Raw genomic sequence first — 22,489 nt, 5'->3', positions numbered from 1 at the left:
ACGTTTAACAATTCCTATCCTGTTGATTTTCATTCCTCAAATTTTATTTATTTCATTTTAATAGGTGCTGCCTTCTGATATCATAACATCCAGAAACACTTAAGAACCTGGACAGCTTTGAAGGATAGAAGACATAGAGGTGGAGATTTTCTGCCTGTTGAAGACCTTCAGGGGTGTTTTGTGGGCAGGACATCCTCCAGCCTACTTACATGATTGCTTATGAGTACTGTTGGGGGGAGGGGAAGGTGAGTAAACAATGTACCTGGGGGAAGCAACAGCCGCCGTGCCTCTACAACTAAGCCTGGCCCTGTGGCTCAGAAGGGTAGGGAATTGAAGAGGATAGCAGCAGTAATAATGGACTCTATAGTTAGGGGGATAGATAGATGATTCTGTGGATGCGAAAATGAAACAGATGGTAGTCTGCCACCCAGGTGCCAGAGTCTGCAAAGTTTCTGACCATGTCCACAATATCCTGAAAAGGGAGGGTGAGCAGCCACAAGTCATGGTACATATTGGTTCCAACGACATAGGTAGGTAAAGGGAAGAGGTCCTGAAAACGGAATACAGGGAGTTAGGAAGGAAGCTGAGAAGCAGGACCTCAAGGGTAGTAATCTCTGGATTGCTGCCTGTGCCACAGGACAGTGAAGGTAGGAATAGAAGGAGCTGGCAGATAAATGTGTGGCTGAAAAATTGGAGCGGGGGCAGGTATTCAGATTTCTGGATAATTAGGACCTCTTCCGGGGCACTTGAATCCGAGGGGGACCAGTATTCTGTGGGTAAGTTTACTAGGGTTGTTGGGAGTGGTTTAAACTAATATGGCAGGGGGACAGGTTGCACTTGAATATGAGGGGGACCAATATTCTTGTGGGTAAGTTTACTAGAGCTGTTGGGAGTGGCTTAAACTAATATGGCAGAGGGACAGGAACAGTATGGTAGAGCTGAGAATGAGCCAGCAGGTTTACAAACAGATGATGGGTGTAACATGAACGTAAGGAAGGACAAGCCAATGATGCAGAAAGAGCAAAGGATGTAGGACTGAAGGTGCTGTATTTAAATGCACATAGCATTCGGAAAAAAGCGGACAAGCTCATGGTGCAATTAGAAATTGGTCGGTATGACGTCGTGAGCACCACTGAGTCATGGCTGAAAGAAGGCCATAGTTGGGAGCTTAACATCAAAGGATATACTTTGTATCGAAAGGACAGGCAGGAAGGCATAGGCGGTGGTGGCTCTGTTGGCAAGAGATGGAATTACATCTTTAGAAAGAGGTGACATAGGGCCAGAGAATGTTGAATGTTTGTGGGTGGAGTTAAGAAACTGCAAAGGTAAAAAAACCATTATAGGAATCATAAACACAAGGAATTCTGCAGATGCTGGAAATTCAAGCAACACACATCAAAGTTGCTGGTGAACGCAGCAGGCCAGGCAGCATCTCTAGGAAGAGGTACAGTCGACGTTTCGGGCCGAGACCCTTCGTCAGGACTTCGAAGGGTTTCGGTCCGAAACGTCGACTGTACCTCTTCCTAGGGATTATGGGAATCATATGAAGTCCTCCAAATAGTAGCCAAGATGTGGGGTAGAGATTGCAAAGGGAGCTGGAAAAGGCATGTAATAAGTCACAACTGTAATGGGGGAATTCAATTTGCAAGGAGATAAGAAAAATCAGGTGGTGTCAGATTGCAAGAGAGGGTATTTGTTGAATGCCAACAAGGTGGCTTTTTAGAGGAGCCTGTCCTTAAGCCTACTTTGGGAAAGTCTATCTTAGATTGGATGTTGTGTAATAACCCTGATCTTATTAGGAAGCTTATTGTAAAGGAATCCTGAGGAGGCTGTGATCATAATATGATTGAATTCATACTGCAATTTCAGAGGGAGAAGCATAAGTCACATGTATCAGTGTCGCAATGGAATAAAAGGAGTTACAGAGGCACGAAAGAGGAACTTGCCAAAGTGGATTGGAGGAGAATACTGGCAGGGATGATGGGAGAACAGTGGTGGCAGAAGTTTCTGAGAATAGTTCACAAGGCGCAGAATAGATATGACCCACAGAAGAAGCTGTTCTAAAATGGCAGGGGTAGACAACCGTGGCTGATGAGGGAAGTTAAAGACTGCATTAAAGCCCAGGAAAGGGCATAAAAGGTAGCAAAAGTGAGTGAAAAGTTGGAGGATTGAGAAGTTTTTAAAATCCAACAAAAGCAACTAAAAAAAGCTACAAGAGGGAAAAGATGAAATACAAGGGCAAACTAGCCAATAATATACAGCAGGATACTAAAGGTTTTTCAGTTATATGAAGAGTAAAAGGAGGTGAGAGTTGATATTGGACCACTGGAAAATGATGCCGGTGAGGTAGTAATGGGTGACAAAGAAATGACAGATGAACGTAATGAGTACTTTGCATCAGTCTTTACTGTGGAAGATGCTAGCAGTGTGCCAGAGGTCCAGAGTATCAGGGAGCAGGAGTGAGTGCCATTGCTATTACAGAGAAAATGTGCCAGGCAAACTCAAATGTCTTAAGGTGGATAAGTCACCCGGACCAGATGGACTACATACCAGAGTCCTGAGAGAGGTTGCTGAAGAGATAACTGACGCATTGGTCATAACCTTTCAATAATCAATTGATTCTGGCATCGTCCCAGAAGAATGGAAAATTACAAATGTCAGTCCATTCTTTAAGAAGGGAGGAAGGCAAAAGAAAGGAAATTATAGGCTAGTTAGCCTGACCTCAGTGGTTGGGAAGGTGTTGGAGTCCATTATTAAGGATGAGGTTTCGGGGTACTTGGAGACTAATGATAAAATAAGTCAAAGTCAGCATGGTTTCTGTAAAGGGAAAACTTGCCTGACAAATCTGCTAGAATTCTTCGAGGAAGTAACAAGTATGGTGTAAAAAGGATTGGCAGTGGATGTCAGTTACTCGGATTTTCAGAAGGTATTTGATAAGGTGCCACACATGAGGCTGCTTAACAAGATAAAATCCTACGGCGACACAGGTAAGATGGTAGCATGGATAAAGGAATGGCTGACAGGCAGGAGGCAGCGAGTGGGAATAGAAGGGGCCTTTTCTGGTTGGCTGCCTATGACAAGTGGTGTTCCTCAGGGGTCAGTATTAGGACAGCTACTTTTCACATTGTTTATCAATGATTTGGATAATGGAATTGATGGCTTTGTGGCAAAGTTTGTGGATAATATGAAGACAGGTGGAGGGGTAGGAAGTGCAGAGGATACGATGCGATTGCTGCAGGACTTAGACAAATTGGAAGAATGGGCAAAAAAGTGGCAGATGGAATACAGTGTTGGGAAATGTACGATAATGCCTTTTGGTAAAAGGAACAATAGTGTGGACTATTATCTAAATGGGGAGAAGGTTCAAGCATCAGAGGTGCAGAGAGGTTTAGGAGTACTCGTGCACAACTCCCAGGAAGTTAATTTACAGGGTGAGTCTGTGGTAAAGAAGGCAAATGCAATGTTGGCATTTATTCCAAGGCGAATAGAATATAAAAGCAAGGAGATAACACTGAGCCTTTATAAGACACTAGTCAGGCTACTGTCAAGAGTTTTGGGCCCCATATCTCAGAAAGGATGTGTTGCCTTTGGAACGAGTTCAGAGGAGGATCATGAGGATAATTCCGGGAATGAAGAGGTTAACATATGAGGGGCATTTGGCAGCTTTGGCCTGTACTCACTGGAATTTAGCGGAATGCAAAGGGATCTCATTGAAACCTTGAAATTTTGAAAGGACTAGATAGGTTGGATATGGAGAGGATATTTCCTATGGTGGGGGTATTCTGAACTTGAGGACATAGCCTCAAAATTAAAGGACCACCTTTCAGAACAGAGGTAAAGAGGAGTTCTTTTTTTACCTGGAGAGTAGTGAATCTGTGGAATGCTCTGCCACAGACTGCGGTGGAGGCCAAGTCCGTGGATATGTTTAAAGCTTAAGTTGATAGTTTCCTGATTGGTCAGTGCATCAAAGGATATGGCAAGAAGGCAAGTATACGGAGTTGAGTGGGATCTCTGGGATCAGCCATGATGGAATGGCAGACTTGATGGGTTGAATGTCCAAATTCTGCTCCTATTTCTGAATGACGGTCTTGCAACAATACTACCTATTGTAGTAATTCCTGTTTTTGTCTTATCTGATGTTTTTGCAAAAAAATCTTTTCCTCTTGCAAAATTTTAACAATTCAATACAATTCTCTTGACGACACTTCATTCCTCGTACTTTCCTTTCTGTACAGATTTTTTCAAAGTTCAAAGCAAATTTAGTATCAAAGTATATCACCACATACAACTCCGAGATTCATTTTCTTGCAGACATACTAATATATCACATAGCCCGCAGAACGTCGCCATGGTTCACCAGCGCCATTTTAATAGTTGGGTTTTAGCCAACTATTTTCATAAACTACCTCTTTAAAATTCCATGGATTGTTCTCTTGCCACAATAACCTTTGCTCTTCAATAATATTCTCACTATTTGCTACTGAAAAAATATACTCTAATTCATATATAGTTATAAGAAAAAGTTTGTGGACCCTTTGCAATTACCTGGTATTCTGTTTTAATTACCTATAAAATGTGGTCTGATCTTCATCTGAGTCACAGTCATGGACAAACACAATCTGCCCAAATTTAATAACACAAACAATTATATTTCTTCTCATCAATACTGAGTACACCATTTATACATTCACAGTCTAGGTTCAAAAAAGTATGTGAACCCCTGGGGTAATGCCTTCTACAAAAGCTATCTGGAGTCAGGTGTTCCAATCAATGAGATGAGATTGGAGGTGTAGAGGTGCCTTGCCCTATAAACAAGACACAAAGTCAGGTTGCTGACAGAGAAAGATCTGTTTATATGCACCATACCTCGATCAAAACAACTTTCAGAGGACCGTAAAAGAAGAATTGTAGAGATGCATGAAGCTGGAAAAGGCTACTCAAGCATTTCTAAAGACCTGAGTGCTCATCAGCCCACAGTAAGAGAAACTGTCTACAAATGGGGGAAATTCATTCCTGTTGCTACTCTCCCTAGGTGAGGGCGTCCTGCAAAGATCATACCTACAGCACAATGTTGCAATGCTGAGGGAGGTGAAAAAGAACCTAAGTGTAACAGCAAAAAACCTGCAGCAATCTCTAGAACTTGCTGAAATTTCTGTTCATGTGTCTAATAAAAGAAAAACACTGAACAAGAATGGCATTCATGGAAGGACACCACGGAGGAAACCACTGCTCTCCAAAAAAAAACTGCTACACATCTCAAATCTGTAAAAGGCCACCTGAATGTTCCACAACACTTCTGTGACAATGTTCTGTGGACAAGTGAGACAAAGCTGAACTTTTTGGCAAAATTCCACACCACTATGTTTGGAGGAAAAAGGGACTGCACACCAACACCAAAACCTCATCCCAGCATAGTGGAAGGAGCATCATGGTTTGGGGCTGCTTTGCTGCCTCAGAGCATGGAAACCTTGCAACTGTGGAGGGAACAATTAATTCAAAATTATATTAAGACATTTTGCAGGAGGATGCCAGGGTATTGGTCCGTCACATGAAGCTTAATAGAAGTTGGATGTGTGACAAGACAATGGTCTGAAAGACAAGAATAAATCAACAACAGAATGGTTTAAAAAGAAGAAAATCTGTGTTTTGGAATGGCCAAGTCAGAGTCGACATTAACCTAATTGAGATGCTGTGGCATTGCCTAAAGAGGACTATTCAGGCAAGATATCCCAGAAATATCGATGAACTGAAACAGTTTTGTATGGAGAAATGGTTTAAAATTCCTCTTCGCCATTGTGCGAGTCTGATCAACAGCTGCAGGAAACGTTTGCTAAAGGAGGTTCTACGAGTTGGTAAATACACCAGTTCACATACTTTTTCTAGCCTAGACTATGAATGACTAAACAATGTGCCAAATAAAAACATGAAAAATACAACTGTTTCATTGTTATTAGTTTAGGCTGATTGTGTTTGTCTATTATTGTGACTTAGATGAAGATCAGACCACATTTTATGAGTAATTAATCTTTTTCTTGCAACTATACACCTAGGCTTTCAAACACTCAATTGCCCAGCCCTTATCATTTCATTCAGCTTAACTTTTGTGCGGCTATAGATCCAAACCCAAGCCTGTACTTGTAAATCTCTATTTCTCATTAAAAGTCTGTTTCTTGTCCAAACTACTCGGCAGATGCACCTCTCACATCCACTCTCTGACATACAAGGGACATAAGCTTAAACTGGTATTGGTCTAGGCATTCACTATCATTTGGATGGATCACAAATACAACAATGTCAAAACTTTTTTCATTTACTAAAACCGTTGACCTTTCCAGAATCAACCTGGAACTTCAGGCTTCTTAAACTCTACTCTATGTGTCCATTAATAAAGTGATGATGGATCTTCTCATTATTAAGACTGAGAAGGTGCCATCTGCTTTTGTTATCTCTTTCTCTGCTTCACAAATTCACCAGGATAAATTTTGGATAGCACATTCCTTCACCAATCCCAACTCTCATCTTTTGTTTCTCCCTCAGTTTTCTCCAAGCTTCCTGCCAAAGAAAGATACTCCTGCCCACCCACTTCTGGTCCCACTATACTCTTGACTTCTCAACTTCCCTCCTGCCATCCAGAAAGTTTGAAGTTAATAACTCACCTCCTTCTACATTAGGCCAAGAACTTATCAATCACCCCTGATGAGTTATTAACTTCAAACTTTCTGCATAATCAAAGAGTTGAACTGCATATGCATGTAAAGAGAGCTGTATAACTCATCGACTCCTACCATAGGCCACGAACTTATCAATCACCCCTGCTGTGGACAGTTTCTGGAGGTCCAAGATCCGTATGTTCCACGACTGCTGGACTAAGTGTGTAAATATAAGAGGGGACTATGTTGAAAAATAAATGTACTAGGTTCTCTAAAATTGACTCCTTCTACCTTAGGGTACGAACATATCAATCACCACTCGTATACAACATCCACTGCATCCCCATTAATGATCCTACTTGTAGTCTCCTCAAAGAATTCGAACAGGTCTGTCAGACAAGATTTTCCCTGAAGGAAATAATGCCTACTTTGTCCTATCTTGTCCTGTGTCACCAAGTACTCCATCACCTCATCCTTAACAATTGACTCCAATACCTTCCCAACCACTGAGGTCAGGCTAACTGGTCTATAATTTCCTTTCTGCTGCCTTCCTTCTTTCTTAAAGCGTAGAGTATCATATGCAATTTTCCAGTCCTCTAGCACCATGCCAGAGTCCAATAATTTTTGAAAGATCATTTCTAATGCCTCCAAAATTTCTACCTCTACCTCTTTCAGAACCCTGGGGTACAATTCATCTGGCCCAGGTGACTTATATACCTTTAGATCGTTTAGTTTTTTGAGCACTTTTTCCCTTGTAATAGTAACTGCACTCTCTTCTCTTCCTTCACATTCTTCAACACTGCTAGCCTTTCACAGTGAAGAATGATACAAAATACTCACTGAGTTCATCTGCCATCTCCTTGGCCCCCGTTATTATTTTTCCGGCCTCATTTCCTAGTGATTCTATAGCCATTCGCATCTCTCTATTTTTTTACATACTTGAAAAGGCTTTTATTATCCACTTTGATATTGTTTGTTAGCTTGCTTTCATATTTCATGTTTACTCCTAATGACTCTTTTAGTTGCTCTCCATAGTTTAAAAGCTTCCCAATCCTCTGTCTTACCACTAATTTTTTTGCTTTGTTGTATGTCTTCTCTTTAGCTTTTACATTAGCTTTGTCTTTCCTTGTCAGCTGTGGTTGTACTATTTTGCCACTTGAGTATTTCTTTGTTTTTGGAATACATCTATCCTGCAACTTCCTCCCAGAAACTCACACCATTGCTGCTCTGCTAACATCCCTGCAGGCATCTCCTTACAATTTACTTTGGCCAACTCCTCTCTCATAACATTGTAATTTTCTTTACTCCACTGAAATACTGCTATGTCAGACTTTACTTTCTCACTATCAAATTTCAAGCTGAACTCAATCATATTGTGATCACTGCCTCCTAAGGGTTCTTTTACCGTAAGCTCTCTAATCAACTCCAGTTCATTACATGACACCCAGTCCAGTATAGCTGATCCCCTAGTAGGCTCAATGACAAAATGCTCTAAAAAACCATCTTGTAGGCATTCAGCAAACTCACTCTCTTGAGATCCATTATCAACCTGATTTTCCCAAACGACCTGCATATTGAAATCTCCAATGACTGTCATAACATTGCCTTTTGAAATGCTTTTTCTATTTCCCATTGTAATCTGTGGTCCACTTCCCAGCTACTGTTTGGAGGCTTACTGCCATCAGGATCCTTTCACCCTTGCAGTTTCTTCACTCAACCCACAAGGATTCAACATCTTCCGATCCTATGTCATATCTTTCTACTGATTTGATGCCATTCTTTACCAGCAGAGACACGCCACCCCTTCTGCCTATCTTCCTATCCCTCCGAAACCTTGGTCAGGTTTTACTTAGTTTCATTATATCACTCAGTTGTCTTCCAGTATTTAGTTCTAACAAAATTTTAGAACACCAATGCTCTCAGCAATTTTTCTTAGAGGCTCAGCTTATGCATTGAGTTAATGCAATTTTACTTCAAAGATCCTGATTCTGATCTATCTGAGACTGACCATGTGACATAGGAATACAGATACCTGAGACCTCAAAGCACTTCCAAAGTTCAAATCGTTGATACATTCAATCCCTACCTACATTCCAATAAGACTGACATTCTTCTATCAGATATTTTGCACGAGACTGACTGAGAAACAATTAATGTGATTATATTGCTTGTTTAAATAAGCTCTCCACTGGAACAGAACTACTAAAGCATAATACAAAGTTCCACATGTACAGTGTACCTGGGAGTTGTTAAGAAGGTGAATAATGTGTTGGCTTTCATTTGTTGGGAGAATTGAGTTCAAGAGCCGCAGAATAAAGTTGCAGCTCTATAAAACCCTGATTAGACCACACTTAGAATATTGAATTTAGTTCCGGTCATCTCATTACAGGAAGGATGTGGAAGCTTTAGAGAGGGTGCAGAGATTTACTCGAAAGCTGCCTGGATTGGACTGCATGTCTTATGAGGATAGGTTGGGAGAGCTAGGGCATTTCACTTTGCAGCAAAGGAAGATGAGAGGTGACTTGACAGATGTACAAGCTGATAAGAGGCATAGATTGAGTGCATAGCCAAATATTTTTCCAGGGTGGAAATTGCTAATATGAGGGGCATAATTTTAAAGCGAGTGGAAGAAACTATAGGGAGGATTGTCAGAGGTAATTTTTTACACAGAGAGTGGATGGGTGAGTGGAATGTCCTGCTGGGGGTGGTGATAGTGTAAGAAACATTGGGGTGATCTAGAAACTCTTAGATAGGCAAATGGATGATAGAAATATGGAGGGCTATGTAAGAGGAAAGGGTTAGATTGATCTTAAGAGTAGGTTAAAAGATTGGCCAAAAGAAACCTTTCAGAAGCTAGTTCAGTATCATTCTTCTAAGTGGTATCTGAGTTTCTCCAGTATTTCACTTTTTTTAATTCTAAAAGTCAGAAATGGACACTGTACGCCATGATAGTTGTAGGAATATGTGAATAGCTCCAAGAACTTGAGGATAAAATACATTCTAGCTGTTACAATGAAAGGCTGGTATTCATCTGGATTTTTTTTCGGGTCATTTTTACTACATTGAAGATGCCATAAAAAAGGAGGAGCTTTTAGTACTTATAGCTTCTATCTCTAAAAATCTTCTTACCTCATCTTTCCCCAATAAGATCTTTGTACTAAAAGTGGGTTTGCCGATCTCATTTGCAACAACATGTGGTGTCACAGAAATCAAAGTCCCCATTTTGCCATACTGCGTGACCAAAAGAAAGACATGATCACTGAATATTGTACATACGACCTCTGTCAGGATTCCACCAATGGCTTCTGCAGCCTGCTTAGACTGGATGATACTTTTTGCTGCCATAAAACTTCGGAGATTGACACGCAGGCCGTTTCTAATCCAATTACAGACTTCAGAGCCACAGTATTCAAAAGATCATTATCTAAATTAAGAAGAGATTCAAATCAATGTATTTTGAAGATATCAGACAATTCCAGGTGTATTTCACCCATAATATAAGTAAAATATACAAATTCTCAGACAAAACATATAATTTCATTTGCCTTAGGTCTCAGGCTGTACATTTGGTGGGTGGCAGGAAAATAATTTCACACAGTTGTGCAACAAGTTCACATTGAATTTAGCAGTCCAAGTTTTTGGTGTCAGACATGTAAGTAATCCGGTCTTTCCATTACCTAAAGCCCAGAAGTTAAGGCTTTAAGACACTCCCCAGAGACTAGAAAGTTATACCTAGACTGACAGCTCAGTGTCAGTGAGAAGTGCTGCCTCAGAGGTACATCCATCTGAGGAAAATCTAAATACAGGTCACATTGGTTCTGTCAGGTAGACACAAAGAATTCCCGAGCATTATTTCAAAAAGCAAAGAAGACAGTTCCTTATGGACTTAAGGAGTCAGTTTTAAAAAGTGAGCAGGGCCTGTTGGAACTTGTCTGCAGAGCAAGGCATTGCTTAGGTTATTAGTAACTTAATAAAAATAAGTGAGGTGTAAGCAGAACGGCCATTGTGTGAGTGGACTAGGGTTAGAGTGGTCAGACTTTGGATCAACAGGTTTCAGTGAGAACAGGCACAGGCCAAGGATGCTGAGTCACTTGCAATCATTTAGTTGATTGTATAGTACCACAGGGTCTCCCTGGTGAATACATCTACAGGTAATGCACCAAACCTCAGCTCCTGACTGACAAGGTCAAGGAACTGGAGCTGAAGCTGGTTTATCTCAGGACCATCTGGGGGGCTAAAACCTCACAAATGAAATTTTGATCACACACAGAGTACAGGCTTCAGATGGTAGATGGGCAACCATCAGGAGAGTTAAGAGGGGTAAGCAGTCACTGCAGAGTTCCCCTCTGCGCTAAGTATACTCCTTTGGATCCTGCTGGGGGCAATGATGTATCAGGGCACAACAGCAGAAGCAGCTAGGCCAGTGGCACTATGACCAGCCCGGAGGCTCATGGGGAAGAGTAAAGTCAGGCAGAATGATAGTGATAGGAGACTCGATAGTTAGGGGGATGGACAGAAGATTCTGTGGCCACAAGAGAGATGCCGGGATGCTGTGTTACCTCCCTGATGCTAGGGTCCAGGATGTCTCAGACTGGCTGCAGAATATTTTGAAGAGGGATAGTGAGCAGCCCTAGTGAGGTCATGGTGCACATTGGCAACAATGACATAGATAGAAAGGGAGTAGGAGGTCCTGCACAGTGAGTATAGGGATTTAGGAGAGAGGTTGAAGAGCAGGACCTCCAAGGTATTCATCTCTGGATGACTACCAGTGCCACATGCTAGTCAGGACAAGAATAAGATGATAGTAAAGATGAATAAGTGGCTGAGGAACTGGTGAAGGGGGCAGGGTTCCAGGTTTTTTGGTTATTGGAATATCTTCTGGGGCAGGGGTGACAATGCACAAGAGGGATGGGCTGCACCTGATCTGGAGGGAAACCAATATCCTGGCCAGAAGGCTTACTCGTGCTACTCAGGTGGGTTTAAACTAGTTTGGCAGGTGGATGGAAGCCAGAGCACCTTGTCATAAAGTGGAGGCATGGAGTGAAAGATAGATGATAGCGCCAATAAAAACAGGTAGAAGCAAAGTAATAGACATGATATGGTGGGTAGCTTGAAATATGTGTATGTTAATGCTAGGAGCATTATGGGTAAAGGTGATGAAAGAGCATGAATCAGTACAGGGAACTATGATGTTGTGGACACTACAAAGATTTGGTTGAGAGAGGAACAGGAATGGATGCTTAATGTCTCAGGGTTTTGACGGTTTAGAAAAGATAGAGAGGGAGGTAAATGAGGTGAGGCAGTTGCACTACTAATTAGGGACAATATCACAGCTGCAGTCAGAAGAGAGATAATGTAAACATAGTAGACATGGCTAGCGGTTGAAGTGACTTATTGTAGCTGGAGGTCTTGGTCAGCGGTGGAACAGGCAGACGAAGTTACTTTGAACTCAACGGCTGTGAAGGCGGATGAAGGCTGCAACAAATCCATCAACTCCAATCGTTGTGGTTTCCATGCCATTGGAATCAGTTGGTTGATTTGTGAAGTATCATGTGCTTCTTGGAGTGTAACACCAAGTACACGTTAAACAAATACACGCACAGGCATCTTTGCTCTGTGGGCCACTTCTTCAAGTCTTTTGGCAATCGGGGGAGGGCGACGGGAGCAGGCAATGTGATGGCTGGAAGCTCCTAGTCAAGAACCAGCACGAAAGTGGTGAATACTTGATTCAGTCGCTCAACTTTTGGACAGAAGCAGGGAAGTTGTTCGGTAGCAGTATTCACGTCTGAGCAGCCCTATTTAGGATCCACTCTGCTCACCCTGAACTGGGAAGGGGCTAGAAAAGGTGACCTAAAAATAGGCTGCTTCACCCCATCCTGTCTGGAAAGCCGCATCCAGAGGGATCACCATCATGTGGTCGAAAAACATCGAGAAGTGAAACTATGAAATTTGAAACCTGGAGTATATGAACTTTGATGGATAACCCAAACTCAGACCGACCAGAGAGGAGAAGTGCCTTTGTTGCCCGGGAACTCCAAAAATTGCACTTTGACATTGTCGCTTTGAGTGAGACCCGCAGAGCTGGAGAAGGGCAACTAAAGGAAGAGCAAGGTCAATACACCTTTTTCTGGAAAGGACTTGATCCTGAACAACTGAGGATCCATGGAGTAAGTTTTGCCATCCGAAACAGCCTACTTCAGAAGCTAAAAGAGCAACCACTGGGAATCAATGAACGTCTCATGACTCTGCAAATCCAGCTTGTCAAGAACCAACATGCCACCATCATCAGCGACTATGCTCCAACTTTGGACGCTGAAGATGAAATAAAGATGAACTTCTACGCCCAATTTGACGACGTCATTTCCTCTGTTCCCAACAATGACAAGATCATTCTCTCGGGAAACTTCAATGCCAGAGTCGGGAAAGATCATAGGCTCTGGACCAGAATAATAAGCAAGGAAGGAGTAGGCAAGGTCAACACCAATGGAACACTCCTCCTCACCAGATGTGCTGAACACAACCTGGTGATTACAAACACCCTATTTCGCCAGAAAAACAGGCACAAAGTCTCCTGGCAGCATCCACGCTCCAAACACTGGCACCTCATCGACTACATCATCATACGATCTCGGGACCAACAAGATGTACTGATAACAAAAGCAGTTACTGGTGCCGACGATTGCTGGACAGACTATCGACTCATCTCGTCCACCATGAGAATGAAGATTCAGCCCAAAAGGAAACACCAAAATCAGAACACTATTAAGAAATTCAACGTTGACATCCTTTAAGACATCTACCATGTACAGAAGTTCCAACAAAATCTTCAAGAACAACTGCCTCAACAAATCCCACCATCTGTAGAAGAACATTGGAATCAATTGAAGAATGCTATCATCACCTCCTGCAAAGAAACAATTGGGTTCAAGACAAAAAAAAAAAATCATGATTGGTTCGATGATAAGGACGAACTACTCCAACGACGCATCGATGAAAAACGAAAAGCTTTCATCACCTTACAAAATGAGCAACAGTCGGCTACCAAAAGGAACGCTATCAGGAATGCAAGGCTGCAGTCCAGAAGAGCACCCAAAACCTGAAAAACCAATGGTGGAGGAAGAAAGCTCAGGAAATCCAACAACTAGCAGATGCCAACAACACTCGAGGCTTTTTTTAACACAACTAAAGCTATTTTTGGCCCATCCACTCACGGTCAAGCCCCTCTCAAAAGCAAAGATGGTTCAACCATCCTGAAGAGCAATGCTGACATTAATTCTAGATGGAGGAAGCACTTTGAAGATCATCTAAATCAAACCGTCTCATTTGACAGGGATGTGATAAACAACATTCCAAAACAGCCCGTTGACGACTCCCTAAGCAAAATACCAACACTTGAATAAGTCAAGGAAGCCATCAAAACCTTGAAAAACAACAAGGCCGCTGGACTCAATGCAGTACCAGCCAAGGTCTACAAAATTGGAGGTAACCCGCTTCGTTACCAACTGCATCAACTTCTTATCAAAATCTGGATAAATGAAGATGTACCAGCAGACCTTAGAGACTCAGCAATCGTTACCACCTCCAAAAGGAAAGGCATTCAATGCAAATGTGGACACTATCGTGGAATTTCCCCGTTAGCAACAGCAGGAAAGATCCTCACCCGCATCATGAACAACTGGCTCAAGCCTTTAGCCAAGAAGATCCCTCTGGAGACACAAACCAGTTTTAGACCATCACGTGGAGCAATCGACATGATCTTCACAATGCGACAACTACAAGAAAAATGTCGTGAACAACTTCAACCTTTGTACATGGCATTCATCAACCTCACCAAAGCCTTTGACTCGGTATGAAGGGTACTCCTAGGGATGTCCTATCCACTTATGGGTGCCCTTAAAAGCCAACATGAAGAAATGTAACATCGACATCGCCATTGGGAAACCAATGCCAAGGACAGAAAACTCTGGCAAACCATCATCCGAGAAGGAACAGCAACTTTTGAAGCCAACAGATGTGCAGAATTAGAAGAAAAGAGAAAAAAATGGAAAGAGGCAGCAACAACCAAAGCCCAATCTGCCATCTGGAACTACCTGTCCTGAATGTGGAAGAACTTTCAAAGCCAAGATTGGGCTCATAAGCCATTTGAGAGCCCATAAATAGATCAATGGAACGAAGGCCATCACCCTCGACCTTGAGGGATAGCCACTACCACTGTAGCTGGAGATCTGTGATTAGTGGTGTTCTGCAGGAATGTTTACTGGGTCCTCGGCTGTATATAAATTACCTGGATGAAAATATAGATGGGTATGTTAGTAAGTTTGCAGATGATATGAAGATTAGTGGTGGTGTTGTGGATAGCGTAGAAAAGTGGCAAAGAATACAAGAGGATATAGATCAGTTGCAGATATGTGCGGAAAAATAGCAGTGGAGTTTAACCCGGCCAAATGTTAAGTGTTACACCTTGGTAGGTGAAAGGTAAAGAGATAGTACACTGCTAAGGGCATGAACCTTAACGGTGTTGATGAGCAGCAGGATCTTGGTTGCCCAAGTTCAAAAAGGTGGCTACACGGGTTGATAGAGTGGTTACGAAGGTACAGTGCTTTGAAAAAGTATTCAGCCCCCACAACTATTTTCACATTTTACTGTCTCATTTTCTAAATAGGATTTTTGAATTAATCTACAAAACATTGTGCATTAGGTCAAATCAAAAGTAAAATTCCAAAATCTGTCAACAATTTATGAAAAACTAAACTCCAAAAACGTGAGGCTGAAAAAGTATTCATCCCCTTTGTAATTACTACGCTAACTTTCCTCAGGTATAATACTGAACTACCTTACCAACTCACCCAATTTGCTGACGTAGAAATTTGTAGGCTTACCTGACTAAATACCCCCACTCTTTGTAAGGTCCAACAGTATGGTAGATTTTCAATAGACCAAACCAAAATGAAAACAAAAGTGCATTCAAGGCAAGTCAAGGAAATGAGAATCGAGAAACACAAATCTGGGGAAGGGTGCCAGACCATCTCAAAGGCACTGAACATGATGTGGAGCTCAGTGCAGTTCATTGTGAAAAAGTGGAAAAAATATAAAACCACAGCCACGCTGCCTAGGTCAGGCTGCCCCTCTAAACTTAGCCGCTGGAGAAGAATGGTATTTGTAGGAGCAGCTACTGTGATGCTAAGAGTCACTCTGGATGAGCTGCAGAAGTCAGTGGCTGCAACTGGTGATGAAGGACATGGCTCCATAATCTCTAAGGCCTTGCACAAAAAGGGTATTTATGGAAGAGTAGCAAGGAAGAAGCCCTGGCTAAAAAGAAAGCATGTTCTTGCCTGTCAAGACTTTACAAAGTGTCACTTAGAAGATACTATAAAGATGTCCTGTGGTCAGATGAGACTTAAGTGCACTTTTTAGCCTCAACATTAAGCAGTACATGTGGCACAAATCTAATACATTCTAACACAATCAGAAAGGTAACACATTCCCTATTGTAAAGCATGATGGAGGTAGCATCATGCTATGGAGAAGCTTTTCAGCAACAGGGACTGGAAATCTGGTCAGGTTTGATAGGAAGATGAATGTTGCTAAACACAGAGAGATCCAGGATAAAAGCCTGCTAGTCTCTTCCAGAAAACTTAAACCGGGGAGGAAGTTCACCTTTCAGCAGGACAACGAACCAAAGCACACTGACAAAGCAACCATGGAGGAGCTTCAAATGAACAAAATTGATGTCCTTGAGTAGTCCAGAGCCCTGACCTTAACCTGATCAAACATCTCTGGCAAGACCTCAGGATTGCCGTCCACTGCCACTCCCTAACTAACCTGGCAAGCTTGAGCAATTTTGCAAGGAGAAATGGGCAAATCCATCATGTTGTGCAAAACTAGTAGAGCCTTATCCAAAAAGTCTACCGGCTGTAATAACTGCGAGAGGTGGTACTGAGCAAAGGAGGTTGAATATTTTAGAACCATTGACATCTCAGTTTTTCAATTTTTAGTTTTTCATGTTTTACAATTTTCCACATTTTTTGGGCTCTACCAGGAAAAAAAGGAGCATGTGATTCACAAATAAAAATTCTCAGTTAAATTGATCAAAATCCCTGGTTGTAATATGCACTTGTGTGAACAAAGGGTTGAGGGCTGAATAGTTTTACAAGGCACTGCATTTATTAATCGAAGCATTAACATTCAAGAGTCAGGTTATGTTGCAGATTTATAAAACTCTGGTTCGGCCCCAACTGCAGTATTGTATACAGTTCTGGTTGCCCCATTGGAGGAAGGATGTCGAGGTTTTGGAGAGGGTGCAGAAGTGGTTTACCTGGATTATAGGGCATGTGCTTTAATGAGAGGTTGAGCAAACTTGGGTTTTCTCTGGAACAGTGGAGGCTGAGGGGAGATCTGATAGAAGTCCATATGATTATAAAAGGCATAGATAGAATAGACAGACAATATCTTTTACTCTGATGTTTGAAATGACTAAAACCTGAGGGCATGCATTTAAGGTGAGAGGGGGTAATTTCAAAGGAGATTTTGGGAGACAAGATTTTTTCCAAAGAGTGGTGGGTGCCTGAAATGCACTGGCTGGGATGGTGGCAGAGGCAGAAATATTAGATATTTTTAAGAGATGTTTGGATAGGCACATGAATATGAGACAAATGGAAGGATACAAATATTGTGTTGAAAGAGGAGAGTGGATTGGTTGGCCATTTGATTACTGATTTAAATGGTTCAGCACAACATTGTGGGCTGAGGGGCCTGTTGCTGTGCTGTACTGTTGTATGTTCTACCCACACAGATTGTGGTATCATTACAACCTTTCTCTTTGTGAGATCTTCCTGGGCATAGATAGATTTCCAAGAACAGAAGGTGCTTCACTGGCTGTAAAAAGCTTTGGAATGACTTGGAAGCAGTGGGACACCTTAACATCAGGAATCAATGAAGGTCCACTGGCCTGTAGTGGTTACAAATGTCCTGACTGAGCTACTTCCTGCTCACTGGCAGAGATGCCATCACTCGCTGCCAGTAATACACACCCCAATGTCCTTTTCCAATTCAACCGATGGACCAATCATATCCCTGTGGTTTGATGCTGCACATCTCCTCACTTCCATCACATTTCTGTCACCCCTTTGTGCCTCATATATTCATATATCCTTCTTCCAATTTCCCCCACAATTTTCGTTGCTGCGTTTATTTTTCCAGTCAATCTAATCCTTCCAGGGCATATACAGACTCACATCTTTCCAAAGATTCCAGTCCCCTGAATCCTCCTGACACCCCCATTACTTCCACCATCCCTTAATATCCTTCGATCACCTTCCCTTCCCCAATATCCTTTTCTTATCCGCCTCACCAACCCTAACCCATTGAGAAAGAGATGGAAACTATTGGCATGGCAACATCAGCAAAATGAAGCTGCCATTCTCTCCCACCAACTGCTCATTTCTACCTACTACCCAAAATACACAAACCAGACTGTCCCTGTAGGTCTACTCCAACCCACTGAACTCATGTCCACATACCTTGGCTCCATTTTATCCCCCTTATTTCAGTCCCTTCTCACCTACATCTTTAACACTTCACACACTCTCGATCTCTTCAACAATTTTCACTTCCTGTGCCCCGATCGCCTCATTTTCACTGTGGATATTCAGTCCCTATACACTTCTATCCACCATCAAGAAGCCCTAAAGCTCTCTGCTTCTTTCTAGATAACAGACCTAACCAGTTCCCCTCCGCCATCACCCTATCCCGTGTGGCGGAACTAGCAGTCACACTTTTGACTCCTCCTACTTTTTCCAAACCCAAAGTGAAGCTATGGGTACCAGCATGGGCTCCAGTTACTGTATGTCTGCCTTTTCAAAGGCTACATGGAACAGTCCATGTTCTAAGCATTCATTGGTAATGCTCCCCAATTCTTTCTACGCTACATTAATGACTGCATTAGTGCTGTTTCATGCCCTCATGCTGAATTTGTCAATTTCATCAACATTGACTCCAACTTCCACCTTGCCCTCAAATTCACTTTGTCCATTTATGTCACCTCTCTCAATCTCCGGTTTCCTCCTACAGTACAAAGGCATACCCATTAGTAGGTTAATTGGTCATTGTAAATTGCCCCGTGTTTAGGCTAGGACTAAATCAGGGGTTTGCTGGGCGACATGGCTTGAAGGGCCTATTCAGCATTTTATCTCGTTAAATTTCTCTAACCTCCAGTAATTTCTCCTCCACCCCCCTCACCCGTTTTCTATTTCCCATTCTGGCTCCCCTTTCCTCTTCTCTTCTCATCTGCCCATTACCTCCCGGTGCTCCTCCTCTTCTATCAGATTCCTTCTTCTTCAGTCTTTTAACACCGACCACCTCTCAGCTTCTCACTTCATCCCCCCCCCCACCTATCTTAACACAGAAACAGCACAATACAGGCCCTTCTGCCCACAATGCTGAAATTACCTCTGGTTACCCATAGCCCTCTATTTTTTTAAGCTCCATGTACCTATCCAGGAGTCTCTTAAAAGATCTTATCATATCCACCTCCACCACTATCACCGGCACCCCATTCCACGCACTCACCACTCTCTGCGTAAAAAAACTCTTCTGCCTCATCTGGCTTCACCAATCACCTTCTAGCTTGTACTCATTCCCCTCCCCCATCTTATTTATTATGGCTTCTTCCCCATTCCTTTCTAGTCCTGATGAAACATCACCTCTTTATTACTCATAGTTACTGCCTGACCTGCTGAGATCCTCCAGCATTTTGTGTCAGTTACACTGGATTTCCAGTAGCTGCAGAATCTCTTATGTTGAAGAAGTTTGCCTTTGACTTCAGGAAGCAGGGCTCACATCTGTCCCAAAGGTGCTGAAGAGGAGAAGGTTGAGAGCTCCAAATTCCTAGGTATAAGTAGCACCAATAATTTGCCCTTGTCCAACCACATGGATGCTTTGGCCTTAAAATCACATCAATGCCTCTACCTTTTCAGTAAGCTAAGGAAATTCAGCATTTCCCTGGAGACTCTTAACCAATTTTTATATACGCACCACAGAAAGCATCTATTCAGCTGCATCACAGCTTGATAATGGCAACTGCTCTGACCTCCTCCAAAGGGACTACAGCCTTGTCGTAGTGTTTGGAGGCTTGCATGCCTCAATGACCCAGAGCTATGTTGGCTGGAGTCAGGGCCTTGTGCACTTGGTAGGGTCAACCATGCCAAACAGGTGAAAGGGTAGAGGCCACCAGTCCTTCAGGTTCAGGGGTTCAGCTCATGGCTAACAACCCTGACTGGTCAAATAAAAATGTTAAGGAAACAGCAAGGAGGAATTATTCTTTATCTCTGTGTGATGGTATAGGCAGATAGAGACGGACCATCCTAAACACCAGCTGCATAACAGGCAGTAAGATGAAGAGACCAACCTGTTGCATTATGCACAATGTTGCTCTCTAATTATAGTTGGATGTTAAACTAACATCTGTAGTGGACCCGTTGCCTTATAAGGAAAGATTGTACAGACTACATTTGGTTTTGTGTTGGTTTAGGAAACTGTTTAAGGATGTGTTTGAAATGTACATGTTTCAGACATTCTTGACAGGGTGGATTTGGAGAAGGTACTTCAGATATCTCATGAGAGAATCCAGAACTATGGGGGAGGGTTAAGGGAGAGAGGGCAACAGCCTATTTTAATAAAAAATAATTACTCGTTTAAAGCAGTGATAAGAAAAAAAAGTTTTTCTTTCTCTCTCAGAGTTGTCTTTTGAATGATAGCTGAGGCTTTGAATCTTTTCAAGGCAGTGGTAAAGGTAGATAAGCAAGAGGTTAAAGATTATGGTGTAAATTCAAAATGATGTTACTATCAGTTTAGCCATGGATAGTTTCCATCTGATTGTGGTTGAACTTTTAAGTGGATCTCTTGTATATTAATAATGAGCTCCTGACCTCGGAATCTACCTGTCATGGCCCTTGTTTGCCTAGCCTGCACTCTCTCTGTAAACGCTTATGTAACACTATACTTTGCATTCTGTTATTGTGTTTCCCTTGTATTACCGCAATGAACCTCTTTTGAAATGACCTGTGTGGATGGTTTCCACCGTATCTCGGGACATGTGGCGATAAACCAATCCCAATCCTATGAAATGGAGCAGTATGCCAGAAGGGCCCACTGCCCTGCCCTGCCCAAACCCCCATCTACCGCTTCCTCTCTCCTCCTCTACCCCATCCCTCCTACACACCTCAGCTACTCCCAACCCCCGGAGCCGATCGAGAACCTTCCACAACACAACTTCACTCACTTCTCACTTCCCACAAACAACGGAGACCACACACCTGCACCACGGCGACCCGACACGACACGTCACGTCACGACATGACACGTCATATCGTACACGCGCCCGCTCGGTACGTGCGGCAACGCGCACACGCGGCTAGCGTAACGGAACTGCGCATGCTCAAAGACTCTCGTTTCCTGCTGGATGGCCGTGGTCCGGGGAAGTATTCGCTTGGCTGGAGTCCGGGGTAACAAACACAAATTGCTCAAGGAATTATCTATGGAGGGGTTTCAAGCCAAGACCATTCATTAGGACTGGAAAGGAAAGGGTCTAGGAACTCAGCAGGTCAAGCAGTTGCTGTGGGGGTGGGGGAAGGAATTGGCAATGTCTCCGCCGGTTGAAACTCTGCATCGGGACACCTAGAGTGTCATAGTTATACAGTACAGTATGTAAATGGTCCCCTCAGCCCAATGCTGACCAAGTTGCCTACCCGAGTTAGTTGCATTTGCTTATAATTGACCTGTATCCCCCTAAACCTTTCCGGTCCATGTACCTGTCTAAATGGGATAATTTTACCTACATCCTCTTGGGAAGTTTACACCACCCTCAGTGTGAAACAGTTGAACCAGGTCTAAAGAACATAGAACAGTACAGCATTGGAACTGGCCTTTCACTTGTCAAAGTTGTGCCCAATTAATTATATTAGTAATCAAATGGCCAGACAAGCTAATCCCTCTGCATACAAAATGTCCATATCCTTCCATTTCCTGCACATTCATTGCCTTCTTGAACACCTCCAATGTATTAACCTCCACCCCTGGCAGTGCATTCCAGGCACCCACCTCTCTGTAAAACAAAACCTTGCCCTGCATGTCTCCTTTGAACTTACCCCACTCACCTTAAATACATCCCCTCTGATATTGGACATTTCAACTCTGGGGAAAATATGCTGGCTGTTGATTCTATCTTTATCACTTATAAACCACAATCTCCCCTCAGTGTCTGCTGTTCCAGAGAAAACAAACCATATTTGTCCGATCTCTCCTTATAGTACTTGCTTTCCAAACCAGGCAGCATCCTGGCGAACCTCTTCTGCACCCTCTGTAAAGCCTCGGCACCCTTTCTATAATGGGACAACCAGAATTGAATGCAATACCCCAGTTGCAACCTAACTGGAGTTTGATAAAACTGTAACATATCTAAGAGTTTAAGGGTTTTGTCATTAACAGCCACAATATTAATTAATACATTAATCTTCTGCATGAGTCTCCCATAAGGGACTTGGTCAAACACCTTACTAAGATGCCCATGTAGACAGTATATATCATCTTCATCACCTCCTTGAATCCTCTCACATAGTTTCCCTACCACTACCGTGAGACTCGCTGCTCTGTAGCTTCCAGCATTATCCCTATTTCCCTTCTTGAATAATGGAACAATATTAGCTACCCACCAGTCTTCCAGGACTTTGTGTGTGGCTGGACAGGACATGAAGGTAGTGACCAAGGCTCCAGAAATCTCACCTTTTGCTTCTGTCCATAATCTGTTGTATATCCCATTATGACCTGGGGATTAAACCACCCTA

General features: G+C 42.6%; 1 protein-coding gene across 2 annotated transcripts in view; it reads right to left on the bottom strand.

The window, feature by feature from the left end:
• The window catches only part of psmg3 (proteasome (prosome, macropain) assembly chaperone 3), a 29,108-nt gene extending 8,067 nt beyond the window's left edge, over positions 1–21,041 (bottom strand). The window contains exons 1-2 of one of the 2 annotated variants that reach the window (XM_072268392.1): positions 20,963–21,041; positions 9,780–10,074 (exon numbers count right to left, since the gene is read on the bottom strand). In XM_072268392.1, coding sequence (XP_072124493.1) covers positions 9,780–9,995 — 216 coding nt within the window. In that variant the 5' untranslated portion in view covers positions 9,996–10,074; positions 20,963–21,041. Of the gene's footprint in view, positions 1–9,779; positions 10,075–20,928 lie in introns of both variants that reach the window. The other variant, XM_072268393.1, reaches the window with a different exon arrangement.
• Between the last annotated feature and the right edge of the window lie 1,448 nt (positions 21,042–22,489).

Source organism: Mobula birostris, chromosome 9 (assembly GCF_030028105.1).
Source record: "Mobula birostris isolate sMobBir1 chromosome 9, sMobBir1.hap1, whole genome shotgun sequence".
Taxonomy (NCBI): Eukaryota; Metazoa; Chordata; class Chondrichthyes; order Myliobatiformes; family Myliobatidae; genus Mobula; species Mobula birostris.
Note: the sequence above shows the minus strand (reverse complement) of the source record. Positions and strands in the feature narration are given on the sequence as shown.